Here is a 23650-nt window from a genome sequence, read left to right as displayed (position 1 = left end):
TGAGTGCTCTGGGACCGGCGTAACCTCAGTGCCCTCTGGAGAGGGCGCTTGAGAACCCTGTCCAGGGGAATGAGAGGTGCCGTGGACTCCATCATGCCCAGGAGGGAAGAAAGTGTCCGCGCTGTTGTTTGGGAGGAATGGCGCAAGTGGTTGAGGAGGCCTGCCAGACGGTCCCACCGATCTGGCGTCGGAGAGACTATCATAGACTGCGTGTCGAAGCTCATCCCTAAGAAGTCGAAGGACTGACTCGGGGACAGATCGCATTTCTCCTGGTTCGTGATGAAGCCCAGTTGGGAGCAAAGGTCTAGAAGTCTGGCTGTATGACTCTGGCACAGGGCCTGTGACTGGGCCAGAATAAGCCAGTCGTCCAGGTACACACAGAGCCGAATGGACTCCGACCGGACGATGGACACCAATTCCCGCACCACCTTGGTAAACAGGAAAGGGGCAAGGGACAGACCAAATGGGAGGGCCGAGAACTGGAACACCTTGTCCCTCCACACGAACCTCAGGTACCGACGGGATGCCGGGTGGATGAGGATATGAAAGTAAGCATCTTTCAGATCGAAGGAGGTAGCCCAATCGCCCCGTTGCATGGTCTCCCGAATCTGTGCCTGTGTGTCCATCTTGAATTTGATTTTGGGGAGGAATCTGTTGAGGGGGGACAAGTCCAAAACTGGTCTCCACCCTCCTGAGACCTTTGGAATCACGAACAACCGGCCGTAAAAACCGGGGCCCGGGTCCGAGAGTTGAGATATCGCCCCTAAGACGCTCTCCTGCTCCATCGAGCTGGGCACATAAGGAGGAGGAGTGGATCTTAGAGGGGGGCGGTCCCCCACCCAAGGGAGCATGTACCCTGACTCCAGCACCGATACAATCCAGTCGTTGAGTCCCAGAGCACGCCACTGATGAGCATGCCGGGACAAGTTTCTGAATCGGGGCCCAGTCATTGGGGGTGCTGCCTTCTGGCCTTGGGCATGGCCGGTCGGCTTGGACGGACATGAGGTGGTTTGTTCCTCTGCCGCTGATTCTGCGCACGCCGCTTTGACTTAGGAGGCGTGGTATATGGAGGGGCCCTGGTGGCGGGTCTCTTCAATGGCATAGAACCCTGGCGCCCCTGGGAGGAGTGGGCTAAATATGAGGCCACCTCCCTGTTTGTCTCTGCCCTGTGGCTGACAAAATGCGGCGCATACTGGCCAAAGAGGGAGTGCTGCTGTGCTGGGATGGACTGCAGGGCAGCCCTCTCCTCTACTGGAATGTTAGAGAGGCGGAGAACGGCATCACGCCGCGCTAGCACAGTATTGAAGTGAAGGCTTGTAGCTGTGTCTGCAGCTGCCGTGAGACCAGACGCTACCCGACTGCCAAAAGTGTTTAACCTCGAGTCTGAGAAGAGGCCAGGCGGGACAGAGGAAGGAGACTCCGTGTCCTGATTAACCGGACGTTGTTCCCACAGCTCATTGGCCCTGTGGAGGAACGCGTCAAAGAAGGTATAAGCCGTGGAAACCTCGAGGAGGCAGCAGCGGGCCAGTTTGTCCCACTCTGCTAATGTTTTAAAGGAAAGAGTAGCTGAGGTGGGGAAGGTGGTGCGCTGTGAGACCAACATCCTGTCCTGTGCGGAGGGCTCTGCTTCCCTGTAGGCAGGGTGGTCCTGTGTGTACCAGGACCACACTCCTCCCTTGGAGGAATCTTTAAGGAACTTGCCTGGGGAAAAAGCGCCCGGGGCAGAGAGGGACTCCCTGCCTGGAGGAGGGACGGAAGCAGCACCCCTGACGGTGCGGGCTGGCTTATTAAGCCATTCTTGAGCCATTTCTGGCTTGTGGTTCTGGAGTTAGAGTCACATGGTCGAAGGAGGGTTAAGGGTGACAAAGTTGCCGGAGGGACTGATTCGGCATGCGTGACCCTATTGGGGAGGGTCAGTTCGAGCTCGGCAAAGTCCGAGTTTGGTTCAGGCTGGTCCCTAGGGAGGCGTGGGCTCAATCTGTCCCCCTGGGATGGGGGCGAAGAGTGCTCATCTGCTTGTTCGTCCTCATCCGAAGACAGGGGCTCCCCCTCTTGTTCACAGTCCATCCCCTGTTGGGTGCCATCCCAAGTGGATGTACCCACGGGGGCGTCCTGTGGGCTGTGGTCAGCCCAGCGGGATGAGCTGGGACGATCCCGAGCAGGGACCCTGGCCGCCGCTGTTATGTCCTTGACACCTGAAGAGGGTGGGGAGCGTGTGGACCGTAGGTCCAACCATGCTTGGGATGGTGGGTACCACACCTTCTCAGAGAGGGCGTCCCTGGACGCCAGAGGGACCCACGAGTGCTGAGAGGGGACAAACACCCACTCTTCTCCCTTTAGGACCGAAGGCTGGGTGGGTGGGAACGGTAGGCTCCCACTGGCTGAGCGGGGCCCCTCGGCCGCCGTCGGTCCTGAAAAGGAAGCCATTGTGACCGTGGAGGTCACCTTTGTGTTGACAGAGGACCAATTTGAGGCTGTAGTGGTAATATTGGTCGAGGAGCTCGACCTGCCCGACGAGAAGTCAATCCCTCTTGTCGGGGCTGTGTGTGTCACCCTGTAATCTGTGCTGGGTTGGGTCCGGTGGGGAGCGGACAAGGGGTTGGTCCGTGGTCCTCCCGGCAACCCATCATGCACCATAGGTGCGCCCCAGTACGGGTAGAATGGGAGATACCACGCGTGGGCACCAGCCATCCCGTGACCCCAACCCCATGGGTCACTGGCGCCTTGACCTCGCTGAAGGGAAAAACCTGGCCAAGTCGGAGGGAGGTCAGGTCCGACTATGGTGTCAGACACGCCGAAAGACGAGCGGTCTGACTGCCCGGAACCGCCTGACACGCGCGGGCCTCCCCCAGCAGGGGAGACCGGCCGGATAGCGGGAAGACCTGCAGAGCAGGTTGCCACGCGCCCCGAATCCCCTCCCGTGGGGAGACTGGGGTGGCTTGGCCCGGGGTGGGCAAAGTGGAGGTCCCACCCCTGGAACCAAATGTTTTTCTCCCCCAGAAGGAGGTGGGGGAGGGGGGTCGACCGAGAAGGGAGGAGGGGGAAACAGCACTGGGGCCCCTGAGGGCCGTCTCCGTGTGGGGACCCGGGAAACGGCGGGGGGCGGCCTCCCCTTGGGAGTTCGCACCCAGCGCGAGTCCCACCACCAAGAGGGGACGTGCTACTTCCCCCTCTACCTGCCTTGCGCTGGGACACCTCGGGAGGCGACGCTCGTATCCCTTTCACCCCGGTCCCCTTCATGACCGTTTTACTGGAATGAGCGTCCCCTCCGCGATCAGCGTCTGAAGACGCATCGCCGCGGTCCCTATCGGGAGGAATCATGAGCTCCGGGCCTGGGAGAGTCTCTTGCTGAGTATCCCTCCCAGCATCATGATCCCTGCCTTCGTAGGATGGCATACGAGGCATGGTACCGCGCGTAGGCACCCAGCGAAAATTCGATCCCCAACAGAGAAAGGAAAGACAGGATCGACTCAGAGGTAGAAAAATACGAACGAATCGAGGGGGCCGAGTCGAAACGAGTACACAGAATGTAAGAAAAATATACAGACAAGCCGCATACAACAAAATAAGGCCAAATGAACACGCTTAATAGCCAAAAAAAGCGTAAGACGAGACAGAGCGAAAACTTTCACCACTCACACCAATGATAAGTTGTATGTCTTCCAGATTCAGTCGTATTTTCTTATCATGAACGATGAGGTTCCGAATCCAGAAAATATATTGGGCTCTTTCCAGTTAGTTGCCTGAACGTTTGCTTGGGTTTAAAGACAGCGTGACATCGTTATTCTTTTTCGCAATTAAAAGAAAGGAAATACTATTTGTGAACAGAACACTTAGAATGACACTAACTAAATCATCGACGAGTTTACTGCAGACAAGTGTTCTAAAGTGGATACTGAATCAACTAGAATGACCCTAAAAAAACTCGAATCAACGGCATCCCCAAGGCAGAGCTTTCTCAGTTTCGGTAGGCCTTGCGTACGCCAGTCTGCGCAGATCTGGAAAAAAACGACATGTTGCAGTGTGCCTGAGACGATGGAAGCGTCTCCTTTACCGTGAAGTTTAAAAAAAAATCTGATATAACCGAGATTTCTAAACAAAACAAAACAAAACAAACAAAAAACAAAACCAAACAAAAAACAAACAAACAACACCATCCAACCAACCAAAATTTAAACGGTATCATCACCTTGGAACAGAGTTAGGAATATATTGCGCTAAAAACATAACATTGAATATTAATGTCGCATAACAGCCGTCAGATGCTCTTTGTTCTTGTGGTAAATCTTATTCACAGTAGCCTGCATGGTTTGCTACTGATCCAGCTCATTTTTTCCTCAGCTTCATAATACTTAATAAAGAACACATTTCTAAATGATTTTGGTCTATCTTTTTTTTCTTCTCGCGATTCTTTTATTGGATAAAGTGTGTGTCACAAGTGAGTCTTGAAGGCTTTGCCTCTCTTGTTCTTCAAGTGTTACAAATGTTCCTCAGTGGGATCGACACGAGGTACAGCTTTCACGGGTGGGCGAAGAACGCCTTTCAAACATTTTCCTCTGAGAATCAGCCATGTCCAGCGTCAAGGAAAGGTCAGCGTTTTGGACTGCTTGAAGGAAGTTGGAGGCAGACTGTATATAAGATGTCTGATGAATGTTCCATACACTTATTTCTCGGAGTATCCTTGAATTCTTTGGGTCAGTGGGTTTGTGGATTTGTGGGTCCAGCAAGGAAAGAAGGATGTGATGAGGAAAAGATCGTATTCATTTACAGTGAGAAAAGTCTTGGGGACAAGCTGGGCATGATGAGGTGGAGAAGAGAAACAAGCAATAAAAGGATAGTCATCACAGCTACGTGCAGCTCTTGGTGAATTGTAGATGGAATGAAAAGAAGTCAAAACTCGCTCCTGGTGGGTCAGAGGAAGGAGGGTGGTAGTGGGGGATGGGTGTGTGCAACAGATGTCACAGGGAGGAGTGGGGCCGAGGAAAAGAGCTGTAAAGAACGTTGGGAAGTTTCCTAACTCCTGATGCTGGGGTGAATCCGGCACACACCAGATTATACGTAACTGGCAAAGAAGGGTGGACAAGAATACTAGGACATGTCGTACTTCTTGAAATGTTCCTTGAGAGCAGAGTGGAACTCTTGGCTGGGGGCCTGACCCATAGACACTGGCCGCTTCTTGCTGCGCTGCTTAGTGCTGCGCCGTTTGAAGACGTTCTTCAGGCTCTGGAAGGGGCTGGAATCGGAAGGGGCGCCAGCGGCATTGGAGCACGTCAGCGGGTCGGGGTGTCCCGGGGGCACCAGGGTGGTGGGACTCGGGTTCATGGACACGCCGCTGACCCCAGCAGCCTCCATGCTGAGCGGGTCCTCGTGCAGACCAAGTTCCTCCCAGGGCAGGGAGCGGGGGCGTGGCGTCTGACTGCTGCCCTCCACGGCGCTCACCTCCGACCCCAAGGTTAAGGTCAGGGGCATGGAACTGGCTTTGGCCAGTTCTCCGTACTGTCTATCGTTGTGGGAAAGATGGGCAGTCTCTTCGTCGTCACTGTTCAAGCTGTCCTGACTGTGTGGGTTGGGAGCGGGGCAGGGGGAGTGGTCCCTCTTTGGGCGGCTGGGGGAATGGGTCCTGCCGGAGCGGAAGAGGGGGACAGAGAGCGAAAAGCCGTCCCGCTCCCTCTCTCTGTCACTGGGCACCTCGGGCAGCCCCAGAAGCCGAGAGGACTGCTCCACCAGACTCTGGCACTTCTCCTGGCGATCCTTCTGTCGGGACTTCTTCCCTTTCTCTCTTTTGGAACCCTCGCGACCTTTAGAACCTTCCTGAACTTTGGAGCTTCCTTGACCTTTTGCAGCCTCACTAGGCTTTTCTCCCTGGTCACCTTTAGAGTCGTTGTGAGCGTTGTCACTGTCATGGCGCTTCCTGTTTGTGGAGGAGGGCAGCAGGCCGCCGTCAGACAGGTATTCCTGGCTGTTGCAGTGACGGGCGTCCAGCAGGGTTTCCATGGAGCGGGGCCTGTGCAGCTCTTGGCTGCTCTTGTGTCGCTTCAGCGTGTCCTTAAGGGATGACCGGAAGTGAACCTTGTGGCGGGAGTCCTTGTCCTTGTGCCGCATCACCACCTGGGGCTCTCTCTCCTCCAGCCCCACTTCTCCATCCCCCATCTGGGCCAAGTCAGCGCGCAAGGAGTAGCCGGGCACCTGGGTCAGCAAGGCCATGAGCTTGTCGTTCTGGGCGCCCAGGTCTGTCAGTGCCGCCTTCTGCCGCTGGATGACGTCATCCTTGTCGTGCAGCAGCTGCAGGACTTGTCGCTGCTCTTGCCGGATACGTCCCTCCAGCAACAATAGCTGGGACAGTGTGTCGGCCAGACGTTGCTGGTTCTGGCGCTGCAAGTGGCGGTGACGTCGGCACGAGCGGGACAGGTGTGAGCGGAGGGCCAGGAGGGCGGTGTTGGAGCGGACCTTCTGGTCAAACAGGGCCTGCTGCAGACGGTGCACGCTGCTCGTCTGGCTCCGGACCTCCTCCCTCAAGAACTGCAGCTCTTCCTCCATCTGTGGGGCGACACACAGGTATACAGCATCCTCAGGTACACTTTTTGAAGACACAGAGGTATGCAACATCGTCAGGTCAGGAATAATTTATGAAGACACACAGGTATACAACATCGTCAGGTCAGGGATACTTTATGAAGACACACAGGTATACAGCATCCTCAGGGACACTTTATGAAGACACACAGGTATACAGCATCCTCAGGGACACTTTATGAAGACACACAGGTATACAGCATCCTCGGGGACAATTTATGAAGACACACAGGTAAACAGCATCCTCGGGGACACTTTATGAAGACACACAGGTATACAGCATCCTCATGGACACTTTATGAAGACACAAAGGTATACAACATCGTCAGGTCAGGGACACTTTATGAAGACACACAGATATACAACACCGTCAGGGACACTTTATGAAGATACACAGGTATACAACATCCTCAGAGACACTTTATGAAGACACACAGATATACAACACCGTCAGGGACACTTTATGAAGATACACAGGTATACAACATCGTCAGGGACACTTTATGAAGACACACAGGTATACAGGATAACCATGGCCACTTTATGAAGACATACAGTACAGGTATACTGAATCGTTAGGGACATTTTGTGGAGACAAACAGGTATATAGAATACTTATGGATACTTTATAAAGACTTATAATTATCCGGGATAATTATGGGTACTTTATGAAGACATACATGTATACAGGATAATTATGAACACTTTATGAAAACACATGTATACGGATTTATTGTCAACAGTTTGTTTATGTACCGTCCCTTCAAATGTTCCTTGTGACCCTGGTACGTCTGGTAGCAAATACATGTTGTACTGTATCCTGTTTTGTTGTGTCATCAGAATAATTACCACATTTATCGTGTCATCAGTCATCACCATCACATTTATCGTGTCATCAGTCATCACCATCAGGGTAATCATCACAATCAGTGTTATTATGACTACAGTCAAGAATGTTACTATGATTATCAGAGTCACCAAAGTCATCGTCAGTGTCGTTTTCCACAATGCTATGAACATAATTTTCATTCAAAACTGCGGGTCTGATGGCATCTTGGGACAGGGAAGACAAAGCTGCGGCACCTCTTCACCATCAGCTGATATCATCATCATCACCTGCAGCTATTGCAGTAGCAGAGGCAATGGTGGAAAAATAAGAACAGGAAACTGTAGCAGTAGTAGCAGTAGTAGTAGTAGTAGTAGTAGGAGGAGGAGGAGGAGGAGGAGGAGAAGCAGCAGCAGCAGCAGTAGTATTAGTAGTGGTGGTAAATCGTCGCCAGTCAGGGCATGATCAGATTCGGGTCCACATAAACCACATGTCCCCCAAAGCAGCAGAAACTCTATGTTTATCATCATATTCGTACTCACACTGAGACACAGACACAGACAGACACAGACACAGCCACAGACACACACTTACACGCGTTTGCGCTTGCGCGCGCGAAAGTGTGTAAGTTTGTGTGTGTTTGTGAGTTTATTTATCTCTCCATTTATTTACTTACTTATTGATTTTTTTCACGTGTATTGTCTCTCCTACATAAGATTTACCCATTTCTATCTATTTATATCGCTGATTTGCTTGCTTATATCTACTTATTTCGACCATCATCTGTTCTATTCGCATTTCAATAAAAACAATAGTGATAATGATAATGATGATGATGATATCAATGATGTTGACAACAACAGCAACAACAAGAGGCGACATCTACACGGCGCACGTGTAATTCCGCCAGAACGAAACCGAAAAAGCGGCCGGTGGGGAGTTTTGGAGGGAGGGGGAGGGCTACCAGAATTTACATGATATATAGTTCGTGTCTTTAGTCAAAATTATGATCGGCGGATCTCCCATATTGTCAAATATCTAGATCAAAGTTTCTTTTCATCACGCTTTTCGGGCTTCGAAAGATCGTAAGAAACAACAAAAAAAACCGAGTTTCGGTGATCTCGTATTTCAAAATTATTTTCTTTTGTACTGATAACTAGTCAGACAATCCACCACTGCGTAAGTTGATCCAACACATATTTTCATACTCACGGTCAAAATATGATTTTTTGCAGATGTGTTGAAACGTTGTGCTGTGTTTTGTGCCACGCACATGCTACACCGTATCCGCATTTCACTCTCCAGACAACTCATGGGTATACCCATGTTTCTGTCGAACAGTTCACTCTCCAAACTCCTGGGCATACCCATGTTTCTGCCGAACATTTCACACACACCCGTCTTGTCCACGACTTACCGTTTTCAGATCCCTCTTCACGACAGATCTAAGTGTCTGATGTATACAGAAGTGACGGATTATTACAAGCAAAATGACTGCAGTCAAACTGATTTTTCAGTATGTTTATTCTAATCATTTCAATACCCTATCAATTACCCGTATGCAGTAAACACGTCGATGGTGTAGTCAGTGTGTATTCTGTCCAAACTTTCTTTTTCTCAGAAACCGAATGTCATGCCGTCTTAAAACCCGAAAGTACTGTTCCTCCAATGAACTGGGAATGACCCAATAAAATCTTGTGGAACCAGAGACCATCGGAATAAACCGTTCACGATCCGGAAATGTGGTTCAATCCAGAATGCTTACAACCTTTGATTGGTATGAAGGGAAAAAAAAATTTCAATTCTCTATGCTTAGGCCAAATGTCGTACTGACAAAGTATTTGCAGAGAAAATGAATTTGTTGAAGTTGACAACACACACACACACACACACACACACACACACACACAACCAAAACATAAGGTTATTACATAGACTCACGTGGTATGTAAACACGCAAATGAGCCAGTAATAATTATGATGATGATAACAAGAAGGATCACCTGTAAAATGCAAGTAATGCTTACAATGATGATAGTAATAAACTACACATGTGAAATGCCAGTAATACTGTGATGATAATAATAAACAACATCTGTAAAATACCAGTAAGTACTATAATGATGATAATAAACTACACCTGTAAAATGCCAGTAATGACTTTAATGATGATAATAAACAACTACACCTGTAAAATGCCAGTAATAACTGTAATGATGATAATAAACTAGACCTGTAAAATACGAGTAATTACTATAATGATGATAATATCAAACTAAACATGTCAAATGCCAGTTACAATAATAATAATGATGTAAAATACTAGTAATTACTATGATGATGATGATGGTAACAATGAACAACACCTGTAAAATGTCAGTGATGACCAAGATGATGATAACAGTGAACAACACCTGTAAAATGTCAGTGATGACCAAGATGATGATAACAGTGAACAACACCTGTAAAATGCCAGTGATGACTAAGATGATGATAACAGTGAACAACACCTGTAAAATGTCAGTGATGACCAAGATGATGATAACAGTGAACAACACCTGTAAAATATCAGTGATGACCAAGATGATGATAACAGTGAACAACACCTGTAAAATATCAGTGATGACCAAGATGATGATAACAGTGAGCAACACCTGTAAAATATCAGTGATGACCAAGATGATGATAACAGTGAACAACACCTGTAAAATGTCAGTGATGACCAAGATGATGATAACAGTGAACAACACCTGTAAAATGCCAGTGATGACCAAGATGATGATAACAGTGAGCAACACCTGTAAAATGTCAGTGATGACCAAGATGATTATAACAGTGAACAACACCTGTAAAATGCCTGTGATGACCAAGATGATGATAACAATGAAGAACACCTGTAAAATGTCAGAACAAGGAGCAGAACACTACCCCAGGACATCTTCTTCGTTTGTGGGCTGCAACTCCCACGTTCACCCGAATGTACACGAGTGGGCTTTTACGTATATGACCGTTTTAACCCCGCCATGTAGGCAGCCATACCCCGTTTTGGGGATAATCCCCAGGACAAATTCAGCCATCTTGTTTCCAGTATTAAGTGCGATGATATTACAAGTGGAATGGAAAACTCCCTTGATGCAATATCGGAATATATTTAATGTACATTATAGATGAATCAATCAGTCACATCACAAATGAATAAATCAGTCAACCTATCACACTCAATCCATCAACAGATCATTGGTTAAACAAAGCTTGAAAATGAACAATCTCTCTGCCCACGTACGTTCGCGCATATTCAACGTAACCGATGGCACACACACACACACACACACACACACACACGCACACACACACACGCGCGCGCGCGCGATCCCACTACCACTACCATACCACACACACACACACACACACCACAACAGATGGCAGAGAAAAGATGGGGGGGGGGGGGGGGGGGGTAATTATCACAGAAACACTTTCAACCCTAACCCTCGTTGACGTCAGAGCTCAATCATACGTCATAATGCCGTCATCAGCCACTCCCAGTCCACGTCCACTTGAAGGGATCCCCGCGCCCTCCCTCTTCCCCAACATATCCCTCCAACCGCCATTGGCTATTTTCAGCTTTAGCCGCTGGGAGGCAATAGGATTGTCATCATATTGATTGGTTCCGAGAGACTTGGAAGATTGTCCAGTGCGAGTGTGGGGATGGGGGACATGGGGAGGAGTGGAGAGGAAGACAAGGCTGAGGAAATCTGGTTGGCTGGTTTGTCGACTTGAAGGGAGAGGGAGGTCTTTATTGCCACTGCACCGCTTCTGATTCACGAGTCTGTCCATGTATTGATTAGAGTGTGGAGAGAGAGAGAGAGAGAGAGAGAGAGGTGGGGGGGTTGGGGTGGGTGGGGGAGGAGGCAGAAAGGGGCAAGGTGTGACATTGGGATGGTGACATCAAGTAGCTGGTTGTAGGTTCGTTAGCTAGTTGGCTGGCTGGCCTCTTGAATAGACTTCTTCAGAGACAGTGCAGCTTCGGTGAGTTGAGACAGTCTGGTTGTTAGTGTGCTGATCTGACTTAGGGGCGAGGAGGAGGAGGGGGAGGGGGAGGTGCATGGGCAGTGTTGCGACGATCTGATCAGCGAGACATTTGATTGGTTACAGACTGGAGTGATCAGATGGTTTTCTTTCTTTCTTTTTCTTCTTTCTTTTACTGCCTTCAATAACTTACTTTGTACCATGCACACTTAACAGAACGCTCAGGTACCGGACAGTGTACAGCTACAACTGCAGCAACTGCAGCAGTAATAATGAAAAGAGTAGTAGCAGCAGCAGCAGCAGCAGCAGCAGCAGTAGTAGTAGTAGCAAAAAGAAAAGAAAAAAAGAAAAGAAAAAGAAAATTTGCAGTAGTTCCAGTGGTGGTAGCAGCGGTAGCCTAATGTTAAAACTACAGTGGAAAAAGTGGAAATGACATAAGCAGCAGCAGCAGCAATAATTGTGACACATATGTTTCCAGCACCTTCTTAAGGACGCACACAGAACAATAAACTGTGACGCACCATGACGCACACAAAACACTGCACTGTGACGCACCATGACGCACACAAAACACTGCACTGTGACGCACACAGAACAATGCACTGTGACGCACACAGAACACTGCACTGTGACGCACACTGCACTGTGACGCACACAGAACACTGCACTGTGACGCACCATGACGCACACAGAACACTGCACTGTGACGCACACTGCACTGTGACGCACACAGAACACTGCACTGTGACGCACCATGACGCACACAAAACACTGCACTGTGACGCACACAGAACAATGCACTGTGACGCACACAGAACACTGCACTGTGACGCACACTGCACTGTGACGCACACAGAACACTGCACTGTGACGCACCATGACGCACACAGAACACTGCACTGTGACGCACCATGACGCACACAGAACAATGCTATGTGACACACCATGACGCACACAGAATTGTGACGCACCATGACGAGCTCCAGAAGACACCACATCACACCGCGGACACCACATCAACACGGCCTTCAGCACATCCATGCCGGACAGGAAAAACTGTTCATCAAATATTCGCCATACTATCATCACACACACACACACACACACACACACACCGCACATACATACATACAAAGAAATACTTTAATATATAATCCATAAAACAAAAATGCAAACAGACATGGCACAGTGGTCGTGTCATCATGATGTCTATGCACAGTGAAAACATTGCAAGTCTGTTTACGTGAACACAAAATATTTCATTTTTCACTGTCAAGATTTGATCACATCATGAATATTCAGCACACCCATTTTACCTTTTGCCGATAGCATGCGCAGAAACACAACTCTTTCCAGCTACGTTATTTCTCTCCGGCACCCCGCTGTTTTACACCTGCATCGACGCTGTTTCAACGCTACATGCATTTGTCGCAACATGAGGCACACACTTATTTCACCAGTATATATATAGCTATGGGTATAACGCACTGGACAAAACACTAGCTGCGGTAAAGTCACCACTCCATTTCAAACACAGCTACACTGGTAAGAAACACAAAGACGCTAAGAATGAAACGACACGAGACGCAGTGTAGCGCACTGGAAGCCCATGACTAACTTAAACAGAGCTGACACACCTTCAGTATGACACACCAGTGGTTTCATCAAATGACCCCTGCCAAATGCACCAGACTGGCCAGAGCAAAACCCGCCCCTCTCTTCAAATGTTCGGAGGGACACACGAACTAAGTCTGTCCTGACATCAATAACGCCTGGACGAACAGTATCTGTATTTCAGTTGTGTATTTCTGGAGAAAGGACAGTACCGTACAATGAAATAGGACGTTATAATGTCATCTGTTACTCTTTTGCGGCATTGCCACTGTGTGGTTGTTGTTGTTTTTTTCCTTTACTCTGTCTGTGTGAATATGATATAATAGAATGAAACAGAATAAATATTACCTGCGTGTGTGTTGTATGTATGTGCTTGTGCAAGCGCGTGTGTGGGTGGTGCGTGCGTGCGTGTGTAAGAGAGAGAGAGAGAGAGAGAGAGAGAGAGAGAGTGTGTGTGTGTGTGTGTGAGTGTGTGTGTGTGAACTTCCCTATTAATACATGGAAAACACGTTTTTTGTTGTTGTTGTTACTGTTAACATTTTCTTTGTTATGAGTGCGTGCGTGCGTGCGCGCGCGCGCGCGCGCGCGTGTGTGAGTGTGTGTGTGTGAACTTCCCTATTAATACATGGAAAACACGTTTTTTGTTGTTGTTGTTACTGTTAACATTTTCTTTGTTAGTTAGGACGTCTTCCATGTCAGAAAATAAAAACGACTAATCTGTAGAATGTTAAAAAAGAAAAAAAGAAAAAAAAGAGAAAGGCTTTCCATAATTTCGGACGTTTTGCTTTTTATTTTTCGTTCCCATCAACTGCAGTAAGAACTCGATACCTCAACAGTGATGTACAGTTTAATATTTTCCCATTAAACAATGGACACGGTTTTTTTGATTTTTTGTTTTTGTTTTTGTTTTTTTCTTTTTTTTCAGATTCAGAATTTCCCATACTGGACAGAGGAAAGTTCTAATTCCCAATGGATGGGGCACAGGACAGGTTATATTCTCCGAAGGGGGTCTGGGCGTGTGGGGTGGTGGTGATGGAGGTAAGCTTATCCTAAACCGACTTGGCACAAAGACGATAAAGTGTATTGCCGTACAGGGCAGGTTTAAGTCAGTTCCCGGTGGGCGTGGAGCTGTGTGTGTACAGCACAAGGCGACACGTCTCCTGGCTGAACTGACACGTGGTCTGAGCGTTGACGGGGCTAGGGAGGGCTTCACTGAAGGTGACATTCTCTGCTCTGGGCTGGAGGAATTACTGACTATTTGGGGAAAATGACGACATACACCATGAGCTGGTTTGCTGGAGAATGCGTCTTCTGCACCTGAAGAACTCTAGTATCCCTCCCCCCTCCCCAACCCACTCTGTCTCTCTTAGAGTGCCAGGGATTTGGCCAGCAGACCTTCTTTCTCTGCGTACGAGTACGCGCTAATTTTGCCACATATCCAACAGTGATGGTGGTAGTAGCAGTGATTGTGGTGGTGGTATATGCGCGCACGCGCACGAAAAAAGACAGGCAAATCGATGGAACGACTAAAAAAAAAAAACAACAACAGAAAAAACACCTCACCCCACATGTCCCTCACCCTTCCCCCATATGTCCCTCACCCTTCCCCCACCCCGATATGTCCCTCACCCTTCTCCCACCCCGATATGTCCCTCACCCTTCCCCCTCCCCCACATGCCCCTACACCCTTTCCCCTCCCCCACATGTCCCTCACCCTTCCCCCATATGTCCCTCACCCTTCCCCCTCCCCCACATGCCCCTCACCCTTTCCCCTCCCCCACATATCCCTCACCCTTCCCCCACATGTCCCTCACCCTTCCCCCTCCCCCCACATGCCCCTCACCCCTCCCCCATATGTCCCTCACCCTTCCCCCTCCCCCACATGTCCCTCACCCCTCCCCCATATGTCCCTCACCCCTCCCCCATATGTCCCTCACCCTTCCCCCTCCCCCACATGTCCCTCACCCCTCCCCCATATGTCCCTCACCCCTCCCCCACATGTCCCTCACCCTTCCCCCACCCCGATATGTCCCTCACCCTTCCCCCACATGTCCCTCACCCTTCCCCCACCCCGATATGTCCCTCCCCCCTCCCCCATATGTTCCTCACCCTTCCCCCACCCCGATATGTCCCTCACCCTTCCCCCACATGTCCCTCACCCTTCCCCCACCTCCACATGTCCCTCACCCTTCCCCCACATATCCCTCACCCTTCCCCCACCCCCATATGTCCCTCACCCTTCCCCCACATGTCCCTCATCCTTCCCCCACCCCCATATGTCCCTCACCCTTCCCCACCCCCACATGTCCCTCACCCTTCCCCCACACCCACATGTCCCTCACCCTAGCCCCACACCCATATGTCCCTCACCCTTCCCACACCCCCATATGCCCCTCACCCTTCCCCCACATGTCCCTCACCCTTCCCCCACCTCCATATGTTCCTCACCCTTCCCACATCCCCATATGCCCCTCACCCTTCCCCCACATGTCCCTCATCCTTCCCCCACCTCCACATGTCCCTCACCCTTCCCCCACCCCCACATGTCCCTCCCCCCCCCCACCTCCACATGTGTCCCTCAGCCTTCCCCCACCTCCAAATGTCCCTCACCCTTCCCCCACCCCAACATGTCCTTCCCCGTCCCCCCACCTCCACATGTCCCTCACCCTTCCCCCTCATGCCCCTCACCCTTCCCCCTCATGCCCCTCACCCTTCCCCCACATGTCCCTCACCCTTCCCCCACCTCCATATGTCCCTCACCCTTCCGCACCCCCACTTATCCCTCACCCTTCCCCCACATGTCCCTCACCCTTCCACGGTCCACTGGTTGGCAAGAGCGGACAGACCGAGCAGCGTTCTGTCAGCCGTGTGGCTGTGTGCAGTCATGCGGCGCTACACCGTGCACCTCACTTCACCGTGCACCTCACTTCACCTCTGCTGGGAAGGGGGACAAGGGGAGGGGAGGGGGAGAGAGGTAGAAAGGTGATGTCAGGAGGGAGGGGACAATTTCAGTCTTGTGTGGAGTGGTGTGGTGTTGTGTGGTGTGGCGTGGCGTGGTGTGACGTGGTATGGTATGGTATGGTGTGGTGTGGTAAGGTGTGGTGTGGTAAGGTGTGGTGTGGCGTGGCGTGGCGTGGCGTGGTGTGGTGTCGTATGGTGTGGTGTGGTATGGTGTGATGTGGTATGGTGCGACGTGTCGTAGTGTGGTGTGGTATGGTGTGGTGTGGCGTGGTTTGGTATGGTGTGGAGTGCTGTGGTGTGGTATGGTGGGCGTGGCGTGGTATGGTGCGCCGTGGTGTGGTGTAGTGTGGTATGGTGTTGCAGGGCGTGGCGTAGTGTGCTGTGGTATGGTGTGGCGTGGCGTGGAATGGTATGGTGTGGTGTGGTGTGGAGTGGTATGGTGTGGTGTGATGTGGTGTAGTGTGGTATGGTGTGCCGTGGTGTGGTGTAGTGTGGTATGGTGTGGCGTGGCGTGGCATGGTGTACTGTCGTATGGTGTGGCGTGGCATGGTATGGTATGGTGTGGTGTGGTGTGCTATGGCGTGGTGTGGCGTGGCGTGATATGGTGTGGTGTGGTGTGCTGTGGTGTGGAGTGGAATGTTGTGGCGTGGCTCGGCGTGGCGTGGTGTGGTGTGGTGTGGTGTGGAGTGGTGTGGTTGTGTGGTGGTGTGGTGTGATGTGGTATGGTGTGGCGTGGGGTGCCGTGGTGTGGTGTGGTATGTAATGGTGTGGTGTGGTGTGGTGTGGTGTGGAGTGGTATGGTGTGGAGAGGTATGGCGCAGTGTGGAGCGGTGTGGTGTGGTATGGCGTGGTGTGGTGTGGTGTGTTCTGGAGTGGTGTGCTGTGGTATGGACTGGCGTGGCGTGGTGTGGTGTGGTGTGGCGTGGAGTGGTGTGGAGTGGCGTGGTGTGGTGTGGTATGGAGTGGTATGGCGTGGCGTAGTGTGGTGTAGTGTGGTATGGTGTGGTGTTGCATTTTATGGTGTGGTGTGGCGTGGTGTGGTGTGGTGTGTTCTGGGTGGTGTGCTGTGCTATGGAGTGGCATGGTGTGGTGTGGTATGGTGTGGTATGGCTTGCCGTGCTGTGCTGTGGTGTGGTATGGTGTGGCGTGGCGTGGTATGGTGTATTGTGGTGTGGAGTGGTGTGGTGTGAAATGTGGTGGTGTGGTGTGGTGTGGAATGGTGAGGTGTGGTGTGGTGTGGAATGGGTTGGTGTGGTGTCGTGTGGTGTGGTGTGGAGTGGTATGGTGTGGTGTGGTGTGGTGTGGTGTGGAATGGAATGGTGTGGTGTGGTGTGGAATGGAATTGTGTGGTGTGGTGTGGAGTGGTGTGGTGTGATGTGGTGTTGTTTGGTGTGGAATGGGATGGTGTGGTGTGGTGTGATGTGGTGTGGAATGGTGTGCTGTGGTGTGAAATGGAGTGGTGTGGTGTGGTGTGTAGTGGTGTGGTGTGGTGTGTAGTGGTGTGGTGTGGTGTGTAGTGGTGTGGTGTGGTATGGAGTGATGTAGTTTGTCTGGATGCCGTTGTCTTATTCTAATTTTCATTGATCGGGTTGCTTTGCAAACTTATAGCATTGTTGTACCACATTGCTTTGTGTTCCACGATATGGCACTGGCGGAGTCACAGTGGTTCAAAATTACGTTTTGAAATGAACGGAAATGTATGACGTTGAGTTTCTTTGTAAACGTGTCTTTTATGGTACTTATTGTGGTGATGTCTATTGTCACATGCTTTATAAGCAGTATGCACATATTTATATAATTCATGTGTGTACCAAAGTGAAGAAAAAGGAATGAACTACCTACCTACCTACCTACCTACCTATCTACCTACCTTTTTTTCTCTCTTTTTTTAACATTGAAAAAGACAAATTCTCTTTTTCATTATTTGTACATTCATTCGAAGCTTAGATGTAGTTTTACCTGTTTGGTTATTTGTTGTTGCTGTTGTTGTTGTTTTTTTGTTGTTGTTTTTTTGGAGGGGGTGGGGTGGGGTGGTGGGGGATTCATTATTCGTGATGCAAAACTTAACAGTAACATCACAATGCGTATATACAACAAAAAAGCAAATTTTCTACCTTTAGTGTCAAAATCACCAAATCCAATGTATAAACAGACTATTAATAAAGTAACCAGCGATCTCTCTCTCTCTCTCTCTCTCTCTCTCTCTCTCTCTCTCTCTCTCTCTCTTTCGTAACCCCTATCTGTCGCTGTCTCTCTCTTTCTCCTTTTCTCCAACAACCACCCGTCTCTCTCTCTGTCTGTCTCCGTCTCCCTCTCTCTTTTGTTGTTGAAAAAAGTCAGCACATCACAAGCTTTATGACCTACCTCCCTACCTACCTAAATGCATGTAAGTATAACTATGATGATGGAGTCTCCCGTCGGTCCAACGGATGAGTGGGCAGGCAGGCTTATCTGTCGGTGTGTGTCCTCATATGGGAGAAGAGGCCGATTCTGGATGCGCAGCACTTCCCACAGGTGCTGCAAGGGAAAACGTCTCCAGAAGTCGAGCCCTGCTTCCTTCGCTCACGCTTCTCCTTAATGGCCAGCGTTCTCTTGTTTTCAAACGTCTTTATGCCACTAGAGCACAGCATCCTCCAGCGAGAGCGGTCAAGGGCATCAGTTACCCAGGAAGCGATGTCTATGTCACAGGCTTTGAGGTTTGTCTTCAAGGTGTCCTTGAAGCGCTTGCAGGGTCTTCCAAGTTCACGGTGGCCTTCCTTCAGCTGGCCATGCAAAAGCATCTTCGGGATACTGCTGTCTGTCATGCGGACAACGTGTCCTGTCTAGCATAGCTGGCACTGGATCAGCAGGCTTTCGATTCTGGGCAGGCCGCTCCTCTCTAGGACCTGGAGGTTGAAGACCCTGTCTTGCCGCTTTTTGCCGAGGATCTTTCGTAGGCATCTCTGGTGAAACTGCTCAAGTTGTTGAATGGGACGGCGATACGTCGTCCATGTTTCACAGCAGTACAACAAGGTGATCAGCACAACAGCTCTGTAGGTTTTCATCTTGGTGATGATGCCTTTGTTGTTCCACAGCCTGTTGTTGAGTCTGTCAAAGGCCTGACTAAGCGCGTTGGGTTACGCTGCTGGTCAGATATCTGCTTGGCAGATGTGGTGTAGCGTGTATGGATTTGTCCGAACGCAGTGACGCCTCCTTGAGCTACTGATACTAATACTGCATCAAGGGCTCGTTGCTGCATAGGGTGCTGCCCAGGTAGCAAAACTTGTCGACTGACTTAATCTCTGTGTCATTGATCTTGATTGCAGGTTGGGGGGAGGCACTGGCGTTCTGTGAGCTAGCTGGTTGGTACATGGACTCGGTCTTGCTGAGACTGATGGTGAGTCCAAAGCGCCTGCAGGAGGTTGAGAACCTGTCCATAATGAACTGCATGTCCTCATGGGTGTGTGCAGCAAGCGCACAGTCATCAGCGAAGAGGTACTCTCTCAACAGTGCCTCAAACACCCTGGACCTAGTGTGGAGTCGCCGCAAGTTGAAAAGTTTGCGATCTGTGCGAAACTGAATGTAGATGCCCCGGTCACAGTCTTGGAAGGCGTCAATCAGCATGGCAGAGAAGAGAATGGAGAACAGTGTGGGTGCCAGGGCGCAGCCCTGCTTCACTCCACTTACCACAGGGAACGGATCCGACATGTTAGCATTTTCCTGTACTCTCGCCTGCATGCCATCGTAGAAAGACGCAATCAGCTGGATTAGGCTCTCTGGGCAGCCGAACTTTAGGAGGATCTTTCACAGACCATGGCGGTTCACTGTGTCGAAGGCCTTAGTCAGGTCTACAAAGACCATGTGGAGCTCCTTGTTCTGCTCACGGCACTTCTCTTGCATCTGGCGTACGGCAAACACCATGTCACATGTTCCCCTGCCTGAGCTGAAGCCACACTGTGCTTCAGGGATGACTGTGTTTCAGACATGGTCAACCAGTCTGCTCAGTATGATGCGGGCGAAGATCTTGCTGGTTATGCAGAGGAGAGAGATTCCACGGTGGTTTTAGCAGGATGTTTTGTCTCCCTTCCGTTTGTAAACGTGGACAATAGAAGCATCCTTGAAATCCTGGGGGACCTCCCCTCTCTCCCAGACAGACTGGAACAGGGCGGTCAGCTTGCCTGTCAGCACCTCGCCTCCATACTTGTAGATGTCAGCATGGATTCCATCTGCTCCTGGTGCTTTTCCAGACGTTGTCAGCTTCAGGGCCTTCTGGGTCTCGACCTTGGTGGGAGGGGAAGCTAGCGAGTCATTGACTGGTAGCTGTGGGAGGGCTGCAATTGCCTCGTCAGATACGGACGAGTCCCTGTTGAAGAAGGTGTTGAAGTGCTCTGCCCAGCAGGCAAGGATGTCTTTCTTGTCTGTCAGGAGGGTGGTCTGGTCCAAGGCTTGGACAGGGGTTGATCCTCTGACTCTCGGCCCATACACAGCTCGGAGACCATCATGGAAGGTCTTCATGTCGTGAGCATCAGCAGCGGACTGAAGCTCTTCGGACTTTCTCTCCCACCAGGTGTTCTTCATCTCATGCAGCCTCTTCTGTATGAGTTGATTGGTTTGCAAGAACTGGTTCTCCTTCCTCTGGCAGTCTTTATCGGAAATGTGATCCTGATGCCTTATATGCAGTGTGTTCAGGAGCTTGGATATTCCAGAGTCGTTCTCGTCAAACCAGTCTTTGTGGATCCTCTGTACAAAGCCGAGTGTGTCTGCTGCTGCTGTGTACACAGCATCTCTAAAGGTGCTCCATACCTCTTCTACATCAGTCGATGGAGGAATTTCTTGGAGAGCTATTTGGATTTGCTGCTGCAGCACGTCCTTGGTGATAGGGAGGCGGTGGATGTTCAGCTTCCTAGGGGGTTTCTGCCTGGCTGGTTGGAGCTTGCGTGCAAGTCTGATGTTCATCTTGCTGCGTACCAGGCGATGGTCCGACCAACAGACTGCTCCTCTCATGCAGCGTGTAATGGAAACATCACCTCTGTCCCTCTGCCAGACAATCAAATAGTCCAGCATGTGCCATTACTTGGAGCGGGGGTGCATCCATGTGTTCTTGTACTTGTCCGCTTGTTGGAAAACGGTGTTGGTGATGGTCAGTCCATGCTGCGTGCAGAGCGAGAGCAAAAGCAGTCCGTTGGAGTTGCACTTGCCAGTGCCGTGCTGTCCTAGGACTTTTGGTCATGAGGAAAAGTCCATGCCGACGCGGGCATTGAAATCCCCAAGGATGATCAGCCTGTCCTTTCTGTCTACCGCTGAAATGGTGCGGCTGAGCTCCTCGTAGAAAGCTTCTTTGATGTCATCAGGGTTGGTCATCGTCGGGGCATAGCAGCTGATGACTGTGGCGAAGCAATCCTTGGACATCTTCAGACGCAGGGTCATCAGCCTGTCGTTTATCCCAGTAGACGGCTGTCAAGCTGTTATGCAAGTTTGGTTCGTATGGCAAAGCCCACGCCTGAGGTTCTTGGGGTGCCATCTGGCTTCCCAATGCAGTAGAAGGTGTAGCCCCCTCCAACTTCCTCCAGCTGGGTTTCACCCGCAAACCTGGTTTCGCTTAGGGCTGCTATGTCCACCTGGTAGCGATCAAGCATTCTAGGAATGAGCGCTGCGCGTCTTTCTGGTCTGTCATCTCTGTCGAAGAGGATGCGAACATTCCAGGCACCCAGAGTCAGGGCATGACTCCTGGTTCTTTACTTCTGTTGTTTTCGACCGCTATTGTTGGATGTCCAAGTAGGTGCGTTTTCCTACTAGGTACTAGGTGAGGCAGGCTTTGTTTGGGGTTCCTTTTATCTCCCCTTCCTCATGTGGGGAGAGCAGTGCTGTCCCTAAAAAGGGTTGCTCTGACACTGTGGGAGGATACGGGCGCCGCATCTGCCCCAGTCTATGGTGGACGACCATTACCCCACAGCCGCCTGCGTGCAGAGTCGTGACTATGAACTGCCAGCAGCATCCTCTGCCTGTCCCCGTTATCACTTCTCCATCGCCGCAGGGCTTGGGAAAGCTGGGTGTTGAAGGGCTACCTCGTTGTTCCAACATTAGCCTGGTTGCCTGACCAGCACAGGCGACTTTTTTTTTTTAGTGAGGAGGAGTTGGAGCTCCGTCTCCTAAGGGGACTTCCAGCCAAGGATAAGAGCTCACCCTGCCCTTTTGTCATCCTCTTCCGCCTTTACAGCCGTTGGGAAAGGTTTCCTCCTCCGCCTGGTCCGCATGTGAAGTCTCCAACGAAGCATAACTAACTAACTAACTATACATACATACATACATACATGTGAACTTGTTCCTATCATTCTACATTTTATTGTATTAAAAAAAAAGAGTCCTTCACACACACTCACTGTTTATATATAATATCGAGAGAGAGAGAGAGAGAGAGAGAGAGAGAGATACGAGAATCACGACTCACATTACAAATGACCACACTAGCCAATTCACTGCTCAAACCCCAACAGCCAAGTCGGACTCGCGTCTTATCAGCGGAAAACAGCCCCGCTCAGTTCCAGGCGGACAGCCAGTTTGGGCAGTGTATCACAACAGACCCAGGACATGAGGCGAACGACCGGTTTCCGTTCTGCGGTGTTGACTTACGCTTAATTCCTGTAGTATTTCATGTGTGTAGCGCGGTAAGCAACGAATTTAACGGCCCTAATTGAATGTTGTCCTTATGTGGAAGAAGTACATCTGACTATGGCCCTCGTGACAAGGCCTCGCGAAGGCCGCAGCCTGACACAGGCGAACGAAAAGTCAAGACTACTGACTGAGTAAAACACTGACTAAATTGTGACCTCTTATTCAGTCAAACGCACATAAAAAAAGTGTTGTATTTAAACTCATCAAAATGATGTTAAACGACACACAGTCCATTGTGAATGTGAATGAAATATTAATATTGACTAACATGAAGGGCAGTCCACAATAAAATGTCAAAAACTGAGGCAGTCAATCATGTGATCAGTTAGTTTTCGTTCCAGCTGAGAACTCACAATCAGACTACGCCTAGTTCCACGCAGGAACAACACACGGGTTGTGACAGTCGAACCTTTCCTTGTGGTCAGTGAGCCAGAGAGGGAAAGGTGGGAGGGAAGGGAAGGGATGAGAGAGAGGCAGAGATGGGGAAGGGAGATAAAGGGGGAGTGAAGGAGAGAGATAATACGAATTTCATACGAATTAAGGCCTTTGCCCCTTCCATAGGGGTATTGCACAGACATCTTCAATCTTTTTTCTTCTTTTTTTTTTCCCCCAAGAAATGTTATCGCGATTTATATTACTTAAAACGCTTAATACAAATAAAGACCCAGATTTTGGACAGTGTGAGCATTTATTTTGATTTTGTAGATGACATCAGTAACTTGCCACCTACAATCAATTTGTCGTGCTTTTTTGTTGGTTTGTTTGTTTGTTTGTTTTTTAACATAAAAAAAATCAGTAACAGACCTTGATTGGAGAGAGAGAGAGAGAGGGGTGGGTGGGGGTGTGTGTGTGTGTGAAAAAACACGAAACGGCATCTCTATGTTTCTCTTTTTCTGTCTCTTTGTTCGACTCGCTGTCTCTCCGAGTCTGTGTAAAAAGGAGAGATAAAGGAAATACCAGAGACAAAGAGACGAAGAAAGCAGCGAACAATCACGTGCA

The 23650-nt window shown here is 50.0% G+C and overlaps 1 protein-coding gene across 2 annotated transcripts in view; it reads right to left on the bottom strand.

Annotated features, from left to right (window-relative positions):
- The window catches only part of LOC143289813 (uncharacterized), an 85606-nt gene that overhangs the window by 25657 nt on the left and 36299 nt on the right, over nucleotides 1-23650 (bottom strand). Inside the window, exons 1-2 of one of the 2 annotated variants that reach the window (XM_076598975.1) lie at nucleotides 12397-13385; nucleotides 5105-6537 (exon numbers count right to left, since the gene is read on the bottom strand). In XM_076598975.1, the coding sequence (XP_076455090.1) occupies nucleotides 5105-6537; nucleotides 12397-12423 (1460 nt within the window). In that variant the 5' untranslated portion in view covers nucleotides 12424-13385. Of the gene's footprint in view, nucleotides 1-5104; nucleotides 6538-12396; nucleotides 13386-23650 lie in introns of those variants that run through there. The other variant, XM_076598974.1, reaches the window with a different exon arrangement.

Source organism: Babylonia areolata, chromosome 14 (assembly GCF_041734735.1).
Source record: "Babylonia areolata isolate BAREFJ2019XMU chromosome 14, ASM4173473v1, whole genome shotgun sequence".
In the NCBI taxonomy this organism is placed as follows: domain Eukaryota; kingdom Metazoa; phylum Mollusca; class Gastropoda; order Neogastropoda; family Buccinidae; genus Babylonia; species Babylonia areolata.
This window is presented reverse-complemented; position numbering and strand designations above follow the sequence as displayed.